Source organism: Perognathus longimembris, chromosome 6 (assembly GCF_023159225.1).
Source record: "Perognathus longimembris pacificus isolate PPM17 chromosome 6, ASM2315922v1, whole genome shotgun sequence".
Lineage (NCBI taxonomy): Eukaryota > Metazoa > Chordata > Mammalia > Rodentia > Heteromyidae > Perognathus > Perognathus longimembris.
The window spans coordinates 78,448,985-78,464,258 of NC_063166.1; the positions used below are offsets into that span (position 1 = coordinate 78,448,985).

The 15,274-nt window shown below is 60.8% G+C and overlaps 1 protein-coding gene across 1 annotated transcript in view; it reads right to left on the minus strand.

The window, feature by feature from the left end:
- Positions 1-15,274, minus strand: part of Prex1 (phosphatidylinositol-3,4,5-trisphosphate dependent Rac exchange factor 1) — a 90,124-nt gene that overhangs the window by 25,660 nt on the left and 49,190 nt on the right. The window contains 9 exon segments of the mRNA XM_048349590.1: positions 104-176; positions 3,966-4,041; positions 4,691-4,740; positions 4,842-4,945; positions 5,398-5,498; positions 9,498-9,642; positions 11,492-11,641; positions 12,379-12,497; positions 13,809-13,942. Of these exon segments, the coding sequence (XP_048205547.1) occupies positions 104-176; positions 3,966-4,041; positions 4,691-4,740; positions 4,842-4,945; positions 5,398-5,498; positions 9,498-9,642; positions 11,492-11,641; positions 12,379-12,497; positions 13,809-13,942 (952 nt within the window).

The following is a 15,274-nucleotide window of genomic DNA, read 5'->3' on the forward strand; positions in this document are numbered from 1 at the left end:
CATGCCCCATCACCCAAAGGGCTCAGGTGGAGGGAAAGTGCCAGGGTAATGGCCCTGAGGAATGTTCTAGGCCCTGGGACCCTGGGCTGAAGGCAAGCATTACCATGGTGCATGAAGCCATTGTTACACAGGCCCACGCCGAGTGCCACCGCCTCCTCCCGCGTCTGGCAGTCCCCCTGGAACAGACAGGAGAGGCAACATTAGGTGGGTCAGCATCAAGCCGCTGAGCCTGGAGACCTGTGTCCCTAGAACACACCTGTCATCTGTCAGGCATGCCTGTGATTGCTCCTGCTAGACCATCAACAAGATGACTTTCCTGATTAGACTGTGCAGGGGACACCAGGGGACCTCTCGTGGCTCTACACAGGGTCTCAAGTATACTAGGCCGCTGCCTATGAGGGACACCCGCAGCCTCAATCCCCAAGCGTGAATGACAAGTATGAACCACAGAGCCCAGCAGTAGAGATTTTAGCCAGGTGCCAGTGGCTCATGCTTGAAATCCTAGCTACTCAGAAGGCTAAGATCTAGAGAGTTGTGGTTAGAAAAACCAGCCTAGGCAGAAAAGACCCTGAGACTCCATCTCTAAAATAACCAGCAGAATAGGGCACAGTGGCTCCTACCTGTAATCCTAGCTACTCAGGAGGCTAAGATCTGAGGATCGGAGTTCAAAGCCAGACTGGGCAGTAAATCCTATAATAAGACTCTTATCTTCAATTAGCCAGCAAAAGGCCAGAAGTGCAGCTGTGGCTCAAATGGTAGAGTGCTAGCCCTGAGCACAAAAGCTTAGGGACAGCACCCAGGCCCAGAGTTCAAGGACTGGCACAAAAATAAAATAACCAGCAAAAAGCTAGGCCGGAGTTGTGGCGCGATTGGTAGAGTGCCAAGCAATCAGGCAAGTAAGCGTGCTAGACAAACGAGAAGCCCTACATTCAAACCCTGGTACTGTCAAAATAATAATAACAACAGTAAGAGACTTTAGATGGATGCCTATCAGTTACCCTTTCCAGATCCCTGCTTCAACCCTCACCCATTTCCCATTCAGAGGTGGCCAACCGGATACAAGTCAGGCACTGACAGCTCCTGGAACCAGCTAGTCCCACACTGGCTATGTGGAACGGATGCACTGTTGTCCCTGAAACTGAAAACTCTCTGGATGGACACATCTGGCACCTGGGACGCGGCTCAACTTAAAGCAGCCCAGCAGGCAGCACCAAGGCTGAAAGCTGGGCCTGAGTGGCCAGCAAGCCCAGTGGGTGTGGTCAGTGTGCTGAGTGGGTGGGGCCAGCACGCCGAGTGGACGTGGTCTGTGATGAGTAGGCGGGACCAGCAAGCTGAGTGGGCGTGGTCTGTGTTGAGTGAGCAGGGCCAACAAGTTGAATGGGTATGGCCAACGTGCTGAGTGGGTGTGGTCTGGTGCTGAGTGGGTGGGACCAGCATGCCGAGTGGGTGTGGTCTGTGCATTGAGTGGGCGGGGCCAGCAAGTTGAGTGGGTGTGGTCTGATGCTGATGGGCGGGGCCAGCATGCTGGGGTTCAGCCTGCCTGGGTTCTGCCTGGGGCCAGATGAGCCTTCACATAGGGCAGACAGTCCATCAGCGGCCAGGCTGGGAGACCAGTCGGCACACCCTCTGTCCCAGGCACAGGATGTGCACATGGTGGAGCTAGACAGATCACAGAAGTCCAGATTTTTCCAGTCGTGAGTATGGGGCAGAGGCCTCCACACCAGCTTCCTGGAGCTTCCTGGTACCCGTGCCCCTGCCCAGCTCCAGGTCCTCCAACCTCCACCCAACACCCTTCAACCCTTAGCTTTCCCACCCACACCCTTTAACCAGCAGTTTGTGATGGTTGCTGGTGACTCAGCTCATCTCAGAACAGCCAGCGAGGAGAAGATGCAAAGGCAGGCCCACAAGGGCCGGGAGCTGGTGTGTGTCCCTCCCAGGCAGGGGCGGGGCGTGTGCTCCCTAAGCACAGGCCAGAGCGCGGAGCCAGCCACGAGCTTCGGGGACCCACCCTGGGAGGGTGGGGGCAGGGCTGCCTCGGCTAGCCAGGATGCAGTGGGCATGACAAGCGGGCACAGGCATCCACCACACCGCCCACCCAACTGACTGTCCTTCAACTCCTTGACAGCCAAGGGGGCCGAGGGCACGTCCATTGCCTTTTCAGACGCTGTGGGGTCCTGGGTGGAGGCCGGGGTGCCCTGGTCTCTGTCGGCGATCACCGTGGTGCTACCCAGCTGCCTTGAAAAAGACAGGCAGCTCCCTGGGACACAGTGGTTAGGTAAGGGAGGGCGGTGGGCTCAAAGCCAGGCCCAGGAGGCACCGTGAAAGGGGATCCACCCCACCCTACGCAGCTGCCCCAGGCTCGGGGGGTAAGCGGGGCTCCTCAGAAGCAACCGAAGGAGGAGATGCTGACAGTAGTTAGAGCTTGGTTTTACAGGAAGGAAGGGACAGCAGAGCTGGCGAAGGCAGCAAGGAGGGTTAGAGCGCCACACTTCACACGCAATTCCGAGTTCAAATCCAGAGCCTGCCGGGCTCCTGAATCACAGCAAACATCAATGTACACGGCGCACAGGAACTGCACTCAATTGGCTCCAGTTACTTTTCCAGGATTTTCCTAAGCTGACTTTTGGAGTAACTTAGCACCCAGGAAAGTTGACTTCACAGGTTGACTGTGATTTCCCCGCAATTGCTAGTAATTTGTGCAACATGAGAAAATCCAGCCAGCAAGCTGATCTGAATGGGATGCAGTTTCTCCAAGTGCTCAACTGGCCAGCCAAGGGGGCTGCCACAGAGCCCCCTGACTTTGCGGGTGTCTCCTCCGTGGAGCCGGCACACCCCTTCCACAGCCTGCAGCCCGTCATGCTGTGGCTTCCGGAAAACACAGGACTCAGACACAGTTCTGAACTGGCTCTGCTGCCGTGAGGCTGTGCGCTTCTAAGCCAGGCACTTGGCCTCTCTGAGCCCTGGCCCCCCAACTGCAAGGGCTGGAAAGCTGAGTAAGATGAGGTACAGAGCCCTCCGGGGCCCAGGAGAGGAAGCAGTGTGCCCACAGGAGCCACGGAGAAGGAGGGGAAGGGGAGGCTGCTCGGTGGGCCTCGGGAAGCCCCTATCCACAAAGCGAGCTCCACGCAGAGCCTCCGGATTGGAGCCGGAATGAACCTGCGGCCACGGCCGGCCCGGGCGGTGACAAGGCAGGGCCTACATGGACCGCTGGCGTCCGAGCACCTGTGGTCCCGGAAACACGGTCCTCAAAGAGGTGTGGCGTTCAGGAAGTGATGGAGTCACGACAAAGGGTCTGGCAGAGGGAGGCCAGCCCCTCCACCCCAGAGGTCACGGCCAAAGCAGAGCCCAGCACAGCCCCACCAGACCCTCAGCCTGCCGGCCTCGGCCCCGGGCCTGCAAGATCCGCATATACAGGGAGGGCAGGGAACTTGGTTCATGCGCAGTAAAATGAACAGTCAGGAGAGAGGAGACTCATTCTGCCCGCCGGACGGAGGCAGCGGGTGGGAGGAGAGCAGGACCAGCCCTTGCCATGCACCAAGCTGAACTCAAATCAATTAGGATTCAGAGCTCTGCGCATAGGTGGAAACTGCAAGACGCCATGAGTGTGATTAACTGTTCATGAACGATGAAGATCTGATAGGTATTCTGCCGCAATTAAAAAAAAAAACGATTGAGGAGCCAGTAACCAGTGGCTCACACCTTTAATTGTAGCTACTCGGGAGACTATGATCTAAAAATCACAGTCCAAAGCCAGCCACGAGGCTCTTATCTCCAAGTAAGCACCAAAAGCCAAAAGTGGAGCTGTGACTCAAGCGGTAGAGCGCCAGCCTTGAGTGAAAGAAGAAAAAAAACAGCACCCAGGTCTAGAGCTCAAGTCCCAGAAGTGGCAAAAAGAAAAAAACAAAAGGCCTAATTGTTTTCAAGCCCATGAGAGTCCCGGGAAGCCGGGCACCGGCGCGTCTCACCTGCGCCAGTAGCCAGTCCACCAGCTTGCTGCCCGGAAGCACAGACTTGTAGGTCTTCAGGTGGTGGTCGCGGTCCCTGCAGGCGAGGCGGCGGGGTGAACAGGAGCTGGCTGAGGGGGGGACGCCTGGGTGCTGGGGCCCCGTGTAGGGGGTGAAGAGGAGCAGGGGGAAGACCCCTCCTGACCCATAGTACAGCTGGCCCCGCAGGCTCCCCGGCCCCTGGGCATGGCTGTGGAGCCCAGGGCGATGGCGGTGCAGGCTGCCCACCACGCCCGGATGGCGCTCAGCAAGCAGGACCGAGCTGGCCCAATGGGGACAGACAGAAGGCGCGGCGCTCTGTCCCTGAGCAGAGACCAGCAGAGACGCGCCATCAGTAAGAGGTAATCATCACACGTGATGACGCAGGTGCAGAGCACGGGGGCTCCGCCGACGCTCTGCTGAGAGACCCCAGAGAGCAAGCAGAGAGAGAGATCGGGGGCAGGGTCCAGGACAGGGGGGGCCTGGCTGTGTCCCCACACGGGGGGACGAGTCGGGACTCGGGGACTTGAGGACCTGCCACCCTTTGCGGCCAGCCAGGCTCGTCTCCACTTCCCGGAAGCCCTCTCACGTCCTCCTGGGGACCTCACGGGGCAGGCACCGCGGAGCCCCAGGAGACGCGGCGGGGACAGGGCTCGCGGCCAGCCACAGCTGTGGCAACACAGAGAGGACCGGATACGGGGACTTACTTGACCACCGGGGTGTAGAGGCTGTGAAGGCGGCAGTAGAGCCTGACGCCCTGGAAGGAGATGGGGGGGGGGCGGTGTGAGGGAGCGGCAGGCGGTCACGGCCGTGCGTGGAGAGCCCTCCCTCCCCTCCGCGGGGTCAGGGGTCGGCTACCTTGGACGTGACATCCTCCAGCTCACTGCGGGCCTTGTAGGTGCCATCGTCGTAGCGGAAGCGGTACATCACCTGCTCGTTCTTGAACTGGTGCTTGTCGGACACTGGGGGGCACGGGTGGGGAGAGCGAGGCGGGACTTCCCCTCCGCCCGCCCCACCTGCGCTCCACCTTGCCCGTGGCCCAGAGGCGCGAGGCCCCACACCAGCACCCCACTCTGCACCCTGCCCCAAGCCACCACTGTCCCCTTGTAGAACAAATACACAGCAATCTCCCGTCCTGCTCAGCGCTCTGCATGGATGCCACGTCCACATGACAGGGGCTTTAATAAACGTCGTCACCTGACCAAACCCTCAACCACGGCTCAAACATCACAGGAAATTCTGCTCCCGACCCCCAGCTTTCTAAGGGCACTGGAGGAAGGCTGCTTCCTGTCTTCCGGGCATCTACACGGGAGGGAAGTGGGCACTATGCCGGGGTACAGGCAGCTGTGTGGAAGCCTGGGAATGCCTGCCGGGACCTGCCCGGCCCCCCTCCACTGCGCCAGCCCCCACTCACCATGGTGGATAATGCCATTCTCCAGCAGGGCTTGGCCCAAGTTGACCCCTTCTTCTGTCTTGCTGATTTCACCGATTTCCAGGAGCCAGGCAACAAACTCACTGCCGGAAACAGAAGACGCCGCTCAAAGAACTTGGCCTGGCCTGCCCCCCGCCCCCCCCCCCCCGGTGGGGGAATGTCAGAGAGACTTCCCCACAGGCCAGGAAAGCACGGCTCCCCACAGCCCACAGGGCTGCCCCGGGCCTGCCTTTCCTCGTGATGAATGGTGGAGCGATGACAGATGAATATGAATGGCTGGACGAGTGGATGGGCAGGTGGGTGGATGGGGAAGGCGGATATAGAGATGTGGCTGGATGGTAGACGAGTGGGTGGATGGATAGATGGATGGTGGGTGGATGGATGGGAGGTAGATGGATGGGTGAGTGGATGGACAGGTGGATGGATGGGAAAGGCGGGGGGGGGTGGCGGGGAGAAGGAAGGAAGGGCAGATAGAGATGTGGCTGGATGGTAGACGAGTGGGTGGATGGATAGATGGATGGTGGGTGGATGGATGGATGGGTGAGTGGGTGGGTGGATATACATTGGAGGACAGGTGGATGGAAAGTGAATGGGCAGGGAGTGGATCAGGAGGCAGGATGGAACCGATGAGCAGGTGGACAGTGAACCGAATGGAGGATAATGGGTAGATGGATGAGTAGAGCAGTGACTAGGAAGAAATCACAGGAGGACCACGGGAGCACGGAGAGTCAAGAGAGCTGAAGGTGACCAAATCGTGGAATTCCCGCGCTCCAGATGCTCAGACGGGCCCCCACCTCCCAGCGTCTAAGCGCTGTCCACGTGAGAACCTGCCATGTCCCACCTCCCTGCCCCCATCTCCTGCACCGCCCCCCCCCCACATACACGCTGTGCCTCGGCCCTGCCCACCCTACGTCATTCCAGACTCCTTCTTGCCACAGGGTCTGCCCGGAGAAGTCCTCCCCCCACTCCTCATGAGACCGTTCCTCTTCATCCTCAAGGCCTCGGCACCAGTGTGTGTCCCCCCCCCCACAGGTGCAGCCCGCCCCACCTGGTGGGCGGGCTTCCTTCAGTGCTGGGGTCACGCTGCTTACAGGGCTCCTCGTGTTTCCCTGGCCAGAGCGGAGTCTCCGCCTGGGCAGAGACAGACGGTTATGTCCGTCTCCTGCTCTGTGCCAGCCACCCCCCCCAACCCAACCACGCTGACTGAACCAGTGGGGGAGTGAACAGACCAGGGAACGAGAAGGGGTGTTCTGGGGTCCAGAGGAAAACGCAGGGAGGCGAAGGCTTAGGGAAGAAAGGCAGCTTTTCTGTCGGAGACTAGGGGCGCTGCCAGACCCCCAGGACTCAGCTCTAGGGAGTGTTTCTGGGGCTCAGTACAGACCTCGGCTCACTCAGTCAGCGGAAGGGGAATGCCTAGCGCAGGGCCACCTCTGTTTAAGGAGCAATCCCTCTGCTGCTCATCAAACCCAGCTGTCCCGCCTCTAATTACAGGTGGGCAGGCAGGTGGGTAGCGAGGGGTTATTTTTAGCTTTCTAGCGCTGGCTGCTGGCTGGCGGGGAGGCCCTGCCTGCATTAAGTAGCAGTGCACTCAGGCCCTCACCAAGCCCAGGCCGGAGGCCAAGGAGGCAGAGCGAAAGCAGATGTGTTCTGTGGAGCGACCGAGAGGGAAAGGCTAGCCCAGGCCCCGGCCACCCCCAGACCCAGGGGTGGCCGAGGCTGCCGCGGGCTCCGGGAGAGGCTGTATCTCTAAGGAGCTGGTGTGCCTGGTGACCTCTCACTGATACTCCCTCGTTCACAGCTCGCTCGAGCCACACGACATGTGTGCCTGCTGTTCCCTTGGCCAGAATGCTGTTCCCCTCGTCTTCTAATGGCTGGTTCCGGCATGTGGCTCAGATCTGAGACCAAGCATCACCTCCCCTGAGAGGAAGTGGCATTCCCTGGCCCCAGCAGCTGAGCTTTCCTCCGCCTCACGTCACCAACTGTCTGCTTTCCTTTCTGTAAGCTGTCCTTTTATCTACCGCCGGTGTCTCTGTAGACAGAGGCCATCTCTGGGTAAACACTGAGTGACTGAATCCATGGCCTGTCTCCCCTCTAATCTGAGGGTGCTGGGGGAGGCAGAGCCCCACCCCCTCCCCCGCCGGGGCCTCCACCACAGCAGACTTCATCGGCGTGGGCTTTCTATCACACGTGGCATCGACTGGTTTTCTAACAGGTGCCCTCGTAATGCACCTGGGCACAGAATCCCCGGGGCACAGCCTCCCACCCCGCCAGCGGCGCCTGGCCGGGCACGCGAGGCGGTGACCGCGACCTCCGTGGACCTCACGGGCCTGGGAGACTCCTGTCCGCCTCAACCTTTGGCAGCCATTTACCGAGAGTCAGAGCCAGTCAGTCACAGACCCACCCAGCGTCACAAAGCCAGCAGCAAGCGGGGAAACCACGACTGGAGCCCGAGTCCAACTCGACCCTCCGCCCTGGCAAGCCATGGCGGTAAATCAGGCACTTCTGGATTCACGGAGCTCCTGCCTGGCTGCAGAGAAGCCGCCATGGAGGAATAATGTGGACGGCGGGGGAAGCAGGAGCCGCGGGAGCGCCCGGCGGAGCCTGACACGGAGCAGTGCAGTGGGACAGAACACGGCTACGGAGCTGCGGGTGCCGAGTTCAAATCCCAGAGCCTCCCGCCATGACGTGTGACCACAGGGCCTTTCTGGCTCAGTTTCCCCAGTGCTGAGATGAACAGACGTGTGTGGAGGGTGGAGGTGGGGTAAGAAGGTCATAGACACCATGGGTGGAGAGGACCAGGCACGGGGGGGGGGGGGGGGGGGGGGGGCGGGGCGGGGACCCACAGGAGCTGCACCCTGGCAGGACAGTGCACAGGCAGCCGGGGCAGGGCAGAGGGAGCCGTGGAGGCTGAGGCAGGTTCGTAGGCTGTCTCTCAGGGAAGCCTGGTCCTTCAAGCCCCTGGTTACAGAACCAGCTACAATGCTGGCTGAGACCCAAACGGGGAGTGAGAACCCTCGCCCAGATCCTTCCTGAAGGGGCCGAGCGCTGTAACCGCCTCACACAACCCCATCCGCCTGCCCCACACAGGGCGGGAAGCAGGCAGGGGGCACAGGCCGCTCCTGGGAGCAAAGCCTCCTTTCCTTTCCGTCCAGGATTAGGGATTAGCAGAGGAGAGAGTCCAGGGGCCTCTTCCTCCCCGGCCAGGCTACCCAGCAGCAACACCACACCAGGCCCAGAGGACGGGGCAGACACGTGCAGGTGGAGAGGACGGGGTGGGGGGAGGGGCAGACAGGTGCAGGTGGAGAGGACAGGGTGGGGGAGGGGCAGACAGGTGCAGGTGGAGAGGACGGGGTGGGGGAGGGGCAGACAGGTGCAGGTGGAGAGGATGAGGGGGGCAGACACGTGCAGGTGGAGAGGGCAGGGAGGGGGGAGGGGCAGATATGTGTAGGTGGAGGGCAGAGGACGGGGGCAAGACAGGTGCAGTTGGCACAGTCAGATGAGACAATGGTTCCACACGCATTCTGTGACGTGTGCACCAGGTCTCAACAGAAAACAGGTTTCAAGCTGGGCACTGGCGGCTCATGCCTGCAATCCTAGCTGCTCAGGAGGCCGAGAGCTGAAAAACAAGGTTCCGAGCCAGCCCTGAGAGGAAAGTCCACGAGACTCCTATCGCTAACGGATCACTGAAAAGGCAGGAATGGAGCTGTAGCTCAAGTGGCAGAGTGCTTGTCATGAGAAGAAAAAAAAAAAGCTCAGTAACAGCATCCAGGATTGACATGGTGATAAATGTGGGTGGATGGATGGGTGGATGGGTGGGTGGGTGGATGGGTGGGTGGGTGGTTGGATGGATGGGTGGGTTAGTGGATGGATGGATGGGTGGGTGGGTGGGTGGATGAACAGATGAATGGATGGATATAAATGATAAGGAGCTGGGGCAAACACACTCAGGAAATCTGCCTGAGGACCCACCAGACTTGGGGAAGTCTGGCAGAGAAGGGGGCCTGAGGCTGAACTGGGGGGCGGCAGGGCCGGGGCGGGGTGTGCAGCCAGAGCGGAGGGCCGGGGGCGGACGGGCCACTCACTTGCCGAGGAAGCACTTGGGCACGGTGCTCAGCTTTCTCCGGCGGTCCTTGATGAGGCTCACCTTCTTGCTCATCATGTGGTACAGCTTCTCCCCCTTCTCCGCGATCATGACGTACGCGTCGCGCTCCATGCCCAGCTTCAGGCCTGCCGGGGGGCGGGGACGGCACCAGAGTGGACACGGCGCCCGGGGGGGCTCCAGGGCAGCCGCCTGCCCGCAACACGCCGCCGAGCAAGTCCTGTCTCCAGGTACCGCTCCAAACCCCTGCCACAGGCCGTCACTAGTGGCTCTCGCAGCTGCTTCCCTTCACACCCCCCACCCCAACCAACCGCGCCCGGCCACATCTACCACGTCCTGCCTGACCTGCAGTGGCGCCCGAAAGACACAAGACCCTGGCTCTACTCTGTGCCCGGGCTGCCACATGGACCTCATCAGGCCCCGCTGCTAACAGCGGCAGAAGCAATCATAATCATAATTAGTGCCATTATCATAGGAAATGCCTCCACAGCACCCACGACGCTCCATGTGTTCTTCGCCAAAACCTGAATGACAGGGGCCGGATGAGGAAACCGAGAAGCTGCTGAGCTGGAGGTGGTGGAGCCCGGCTGTGAGCTCGGGATGCCTGGGTGCAGTCCAGAGCTAGGCTCCAAACCACACCACGCTCGGGGCCCTGTGCGCACAGCCCCGAGCAATGCTCACGGTAAGGCCCCCTCCTGGCCGCGCCTAGCTCAATCACACATGCCTGGGCTGACCCTGAAGCCAAACCAGAGAGACACTGCCTGGCCCTGCCCCCATCCTCATCCTGACCACACAAGCAGGCAGTCACAACCTCGTCCTACCAGGGGCCAGGGTTAGAAGTGTGTGCGCATGTGTGTGCATGTGCACGTGTGTGTGTGTGTATGTACTGGGGTTTGAACTCAGGGCCTGAGTGCTGTCCCTTAGCCTTTTCACTCATGGCTAGCACTCTACCACTGGAGCCACAGCTCCACTTCTAGCTTTTTGCTGGTTAATCAAGAGTTAAGAGCTTCATAGTCTTTCCTATGCAAGCTGGCTTTGAACCATGATCCTCAGATCTCCTGGTCAGCTACAATGACAGGCATGAACCACCAGCACCTACCTACCCTTTTCATACATTTCAATGCAACAAGATGCAGGGGTCTGCGGTCTCTAGAAAAATACCCGTGGAGACAGCCATGGCAGACCCCTCCTGGGGCCGTGACCTGCACATGGGTGCGAGGAGGGAGAGATGGGAAGTGGGTGGGCTTGGTGTGCAAGGCAGAATCACGGGGCCTGTGGACCCCCACTGCCACCGAGGACCAAGGGAAGGGGCGGGGCGGGCAGAGCACAGGGTGGGAATTAAGCCTCTGCCTGGGCTGGGCAAGCAAGCCAGGCTCACAGGCCGGCAGGGCGGGCACAGAAGGGAGCCGGCCTGAGTCCTCCAAAACCGGGACGTGCAGAGGATCTTGGGGCCATGGATCAGACTCCCAAGTGCAGCCACTCCCAAGGCCACAGCCCTTGTCACACGAGACCACGGAGGCCTGAGCGCTCACCTGACTGGTCCCTTCTTCCCAGCCCTGGTGATCTCGGCACCAATGCTCAGAGCCACCCCCCCCCACCCCGGCCCCCACCTGCCACCGCCAGCCCCTCACTCCCGCCTGTGAGCGCCCGTGGGTGCCCAGCCCAGAGGAACCCAACTTAACAGAAGCCTCGCAGGCCCTCCTCCCAGGCTTCCATTCAGTGACCTGGGACAACGGAGAAAGCGAGCGTCCTCGAGTGTTCATGGATGGACGCCCAGCAAGCGCCCTGTCTGGGCCAAGCTCTACCACCTGCCACCCCCCCCACCTACAGGAAGCGCCAGCACAGTGCCAGGGTGCCCTGCCCACCCAACACCACTTGCCCCAGCCCAGGCCCTCCCCAGGCCCCGCCCACAGCCGCCCAGCCCCTCCCCTTCACCCCTCCATCCTCCCCAGCCCCCCCACCCCCGCCACCACTCACTCTCCCGCTGCTCCCGCTCCCGGATGATGGCATCCAGCCACTTCTGCTTCTCCTCCGCCGTCTTGGCCATGCAGACAAACCACTTGTTCTTGGCGGTGTTGTGGATCTTCCAGCCATTGGTGACGGTGTAGCCATTGCTGTGGTAATCGGCTGGCAGGGGCAGGAGGCAAAGGTGGCTCAGCGCAGACTCAGCCGTGTGACCCCACAGACCCCAATGGCCCGGGACACGGCGGGAGGTGTGGGGGGCAGGAAGGGCCCAGCCAGCCACTCCAGCCTAGGGAGCAGGGCCAACTCTCCATACGCTCCCTCTCCTGGCTTTGCTACCATGCTCAGGGAAGAACTGCCACCCAGAGCCCTGACTTGCTGAGCACTGGTGGCTCACGCCTGTCATCCTAGCTACTCAAGAGGCTGAGACCGGAGGATCGCAGATCAAAGCCAGCCTGGGCAGGAAAGTCTGTGAGACTCCTAGGCGGTGTGCCCTGGGGAGCCACACGCAGGGGCAGGGTCCCATGGGGCAGGGTCCCACCCTATTGGCAGGTGTGGAGCAGAAGCAGCAGGTGACGAAAGCAGACGGCATTTCCTGTCTAAAAACCCTACATACTCAAAACCAGGAACATCTTTAAAGCCATTTCAACACACCGCATCATGTAACTATCTCTGTGAGGTTCAAAACTACAAAATTTTTAATATTAAGAAATATCTAAGAGGTTTAAAAAAAAAACACTTATTTTATGCTGGTACTATGGCTTGAATTTAGAGTCTGGCAGTTAATTTACTCCAAGTGAGTGTTCTACCATTTTGGCCATGCCGCCAGTCCAGCATGAAAACCGGCAGAGGCAGTGTTGGCCAGGCAGAGGCCAGCCGGGCAGGAAGCGAGCTGGGCCCACCTGTCCCGTCTTCCACGTTCTCCACCTCCATCACCTCGGTGTTGATTCGGCCCCTGAAGATGTACAGGGAGCCGTTGATGGATTTGGTCCTTTTGGTGGACTTCTTACTCCCGGTGACCCTGAAAGACAGGGGGGAGTCAGGACTCCTGAGGAGGCAGCGGCAGAGAGAGGCTGGCCACCCCTCCACGAAGCTCAAGTGGAGAGGCGCACTCCAGAGGCCGGGGCCCAGCCGGGCAGCCGGGGATGGAGGACTCGGGCAGGGAACGCTGCGGCCGTGGAGGCGGCAGGAATGGCGATGTGTGCGTGTCCTACACGCATGCACACGCGCGCACACACACACACACGTGCTCTTAGTGTAGAAGTCCACACGGGAAATGCCCAAAGCAGTATGCGTTAGGCTCACGTAACGTTCACAGCGAACACGACAGCGTTGGCACTTTTCAGCCCAGGAAGCCGCCGGCCCTGCCCCGCGGAGGGGAAGCCCGTCTTCACGGTCACCCCACGCACGCTCTGCTTGTCGTTTGCTTTTTCTTTTTTGGTGGTCCTGGGGACTGAAGAGTCGGATTTACAGGCCGGCGCCGCCAGGCTCCGTGCTCTGCTCTGCTATTTCTGAGCAACTGGGGTCACAGAAGGCCTGCAAGCACCTGGATTCCTTGTTCAACCACCTGGCCGCGAGCCCGTGGACCTAGCCGAGTGCAGCAGTGAGTGTGCGTGTGTGTGTGTGTGGTGTGTGCACGTGTGCATGTGTGTAACCTGGGGCTGAGTCACGAGCGAGCGGCACACAAGCTCAGCCTCAGGAGGAACTGCCCCGTTTTCAACGGCAGGGCCAGCAGGGAAGGAACATTCTAGTGTGTCCACGTCCTCCTTCTCCTCGCCACTGCGGGGTGGCCCGGAGTATCTGGCCACACACCGACTTTGTCTTCCGGAAGCGTGCTGAGCACCCTGGGGTCCATGGGCCCCGGGGTCTCCTCCTAAGGACTGTCCTCGGCCCACTGCCGGTTGTCTGTCCGTCTTCGTAGTCTCGGTGACGGCGTGGTGTGCATCTCTTAACACGGCCGCACAGTGAACGCCTCCCATTTTGCAGGCCACGGGGCATCAGCCGCCGATCCTCAGCCCTGTCCGGTGGCCGCAGAGCAGCCACGCGACGCCGGGAGGAATGTGGCGCGGAGCGGCTGCGCGTCGGGAAACGTTCACTTACGACGCGGGGTGGGGGCGCCTGCCTAGGAACGCATCGCCCTGCCGGCACCCTGGCAATCCCACGCCCTACCGAGGGTCTCTCCCGGTTTCTGTGTGTGACTTTTTGCTCCCTTCCTGGCGTCTTTTGATGGGAAGCGGTCGTTTGTTTTAACGGGGCCTCCTGATGCTACTCTTCTTGGTAATGGTGCCGTCCCGGACCCCCAGATCTCGAAGAAGAGCCCCGCGCTCCTCACCTGGATTTCCGCTTGCAGTAGACGAGGAGGTTGTCGAAGAGGAAGAAGGCGCGCTCCTGGATGTTGCCCGCGGAGATCTTCAGCAGGTTGCCCTGCAGGAGCAGCTGGGTGCAGATGTCGGTGAGGTTGGAGCCCTGGGCAGCAAGGAGGGGCGGTGAGTGCCCAGCCTCTACACAGAGGGCTCCCATCCCACACCGCCGGAGCGAGTCTGGTCCTCACTCAAGCAGGCTGGCGCTTCAAGAGCAGCGGCATGTGAAGGATCTAGCAGGAAGAACAAGGCTGGCCCGCCGGGGGAGGGGGCAGGGGGGAGACCTGGCCAGCCAGGTCCTGGGAGGCCACCCCACGACCCACAGACCAGTGTCACCGACAACGTGGGAAATGAGGATGCATTTGGGGAGAGCTTCTCGCTGCACAGCCCAGGCTGGCCTTGAACTCGCAAACGACCACTTCCCAAGGGCTGGGGTGACAGGTGGGCCGCCGCTGGGCTACTGGCGGCCACGGTGTAAGTCTGGTACCCCCAGATGTAAGCAATGACCGCACAGGCTGCTGGGGCAGCTTCACCCCAAAACACAACTTCTCCCAGATACGTGTCCCAGGCGTTCCTCAGCCTCTAGCCTCAGGGGAGCAGAAGCCAGGCCCCCCCACCCCGCACCCCCCACCTCTGTGGCCAGGACTCTACCTCCCAGCCACAGGTCAGGGCATGCGGGATCCCCAAGCCCAGGAAAAGAACGCTAAATCCCAAACCCAGCCAGAAAATCCCAGTGCCCCCGGCAGCCGATCCGGCCGGCAGCGTCCGGCCGGAGCCTTTCATCTCCGGCTCCGGCGGCTTACTCTGAGATCGGGCTGGGATTTGTTTTTGTTTCTGTTTTCCCCGTGTCCTCCTCTAGGCTGCTAGGAAGCGTCTAATAATCTGAGGGGGTAGGGGAGAGGCTCAAGCACACACATAACGTACAACCTCACGACTTCAAGGGCTGGAGGCGCGCGTGGCCCGAGCGGTCGAGCGCTTCGTGCGGGGAGTGTGCGGACGAGCACAAACCCCAGCACATCCTCGCACAAAAGAAGAATCCCACCCCACAATTATCTGGGGGAGGTCGTGACACGGTTCTCTGAGCAGCCGCTGAGTGCTAGATGAGCGCACTGGGGTTCAGTTATGAAAACGTGCTCCGGGGGTCCCGGGAAGGACGAGTCCGGGTCTGAGCAGCATTCTCTCCTGCAGCGGACGCTGTGGCCGCCAGTGGCCCGGCGTAGTGGCTACAGCGCTGCCAGGGGGGGGGGATGCGGGTGTAACCCTACCTCCACGGGAGACTATGGCAGGTTCCAGAGCCGCCCAAGCAAAACAGCTCACGAGACTCGACCTTAAGGGAAGAAGCTGGGCGTGGTGGGCCGCGCCTGCCACCCCAGCTATGGTGGGAGGCATAAAACAGGCAGATGTGGCTAGGCACGCCTGTCATCCTCATGACTCCCGC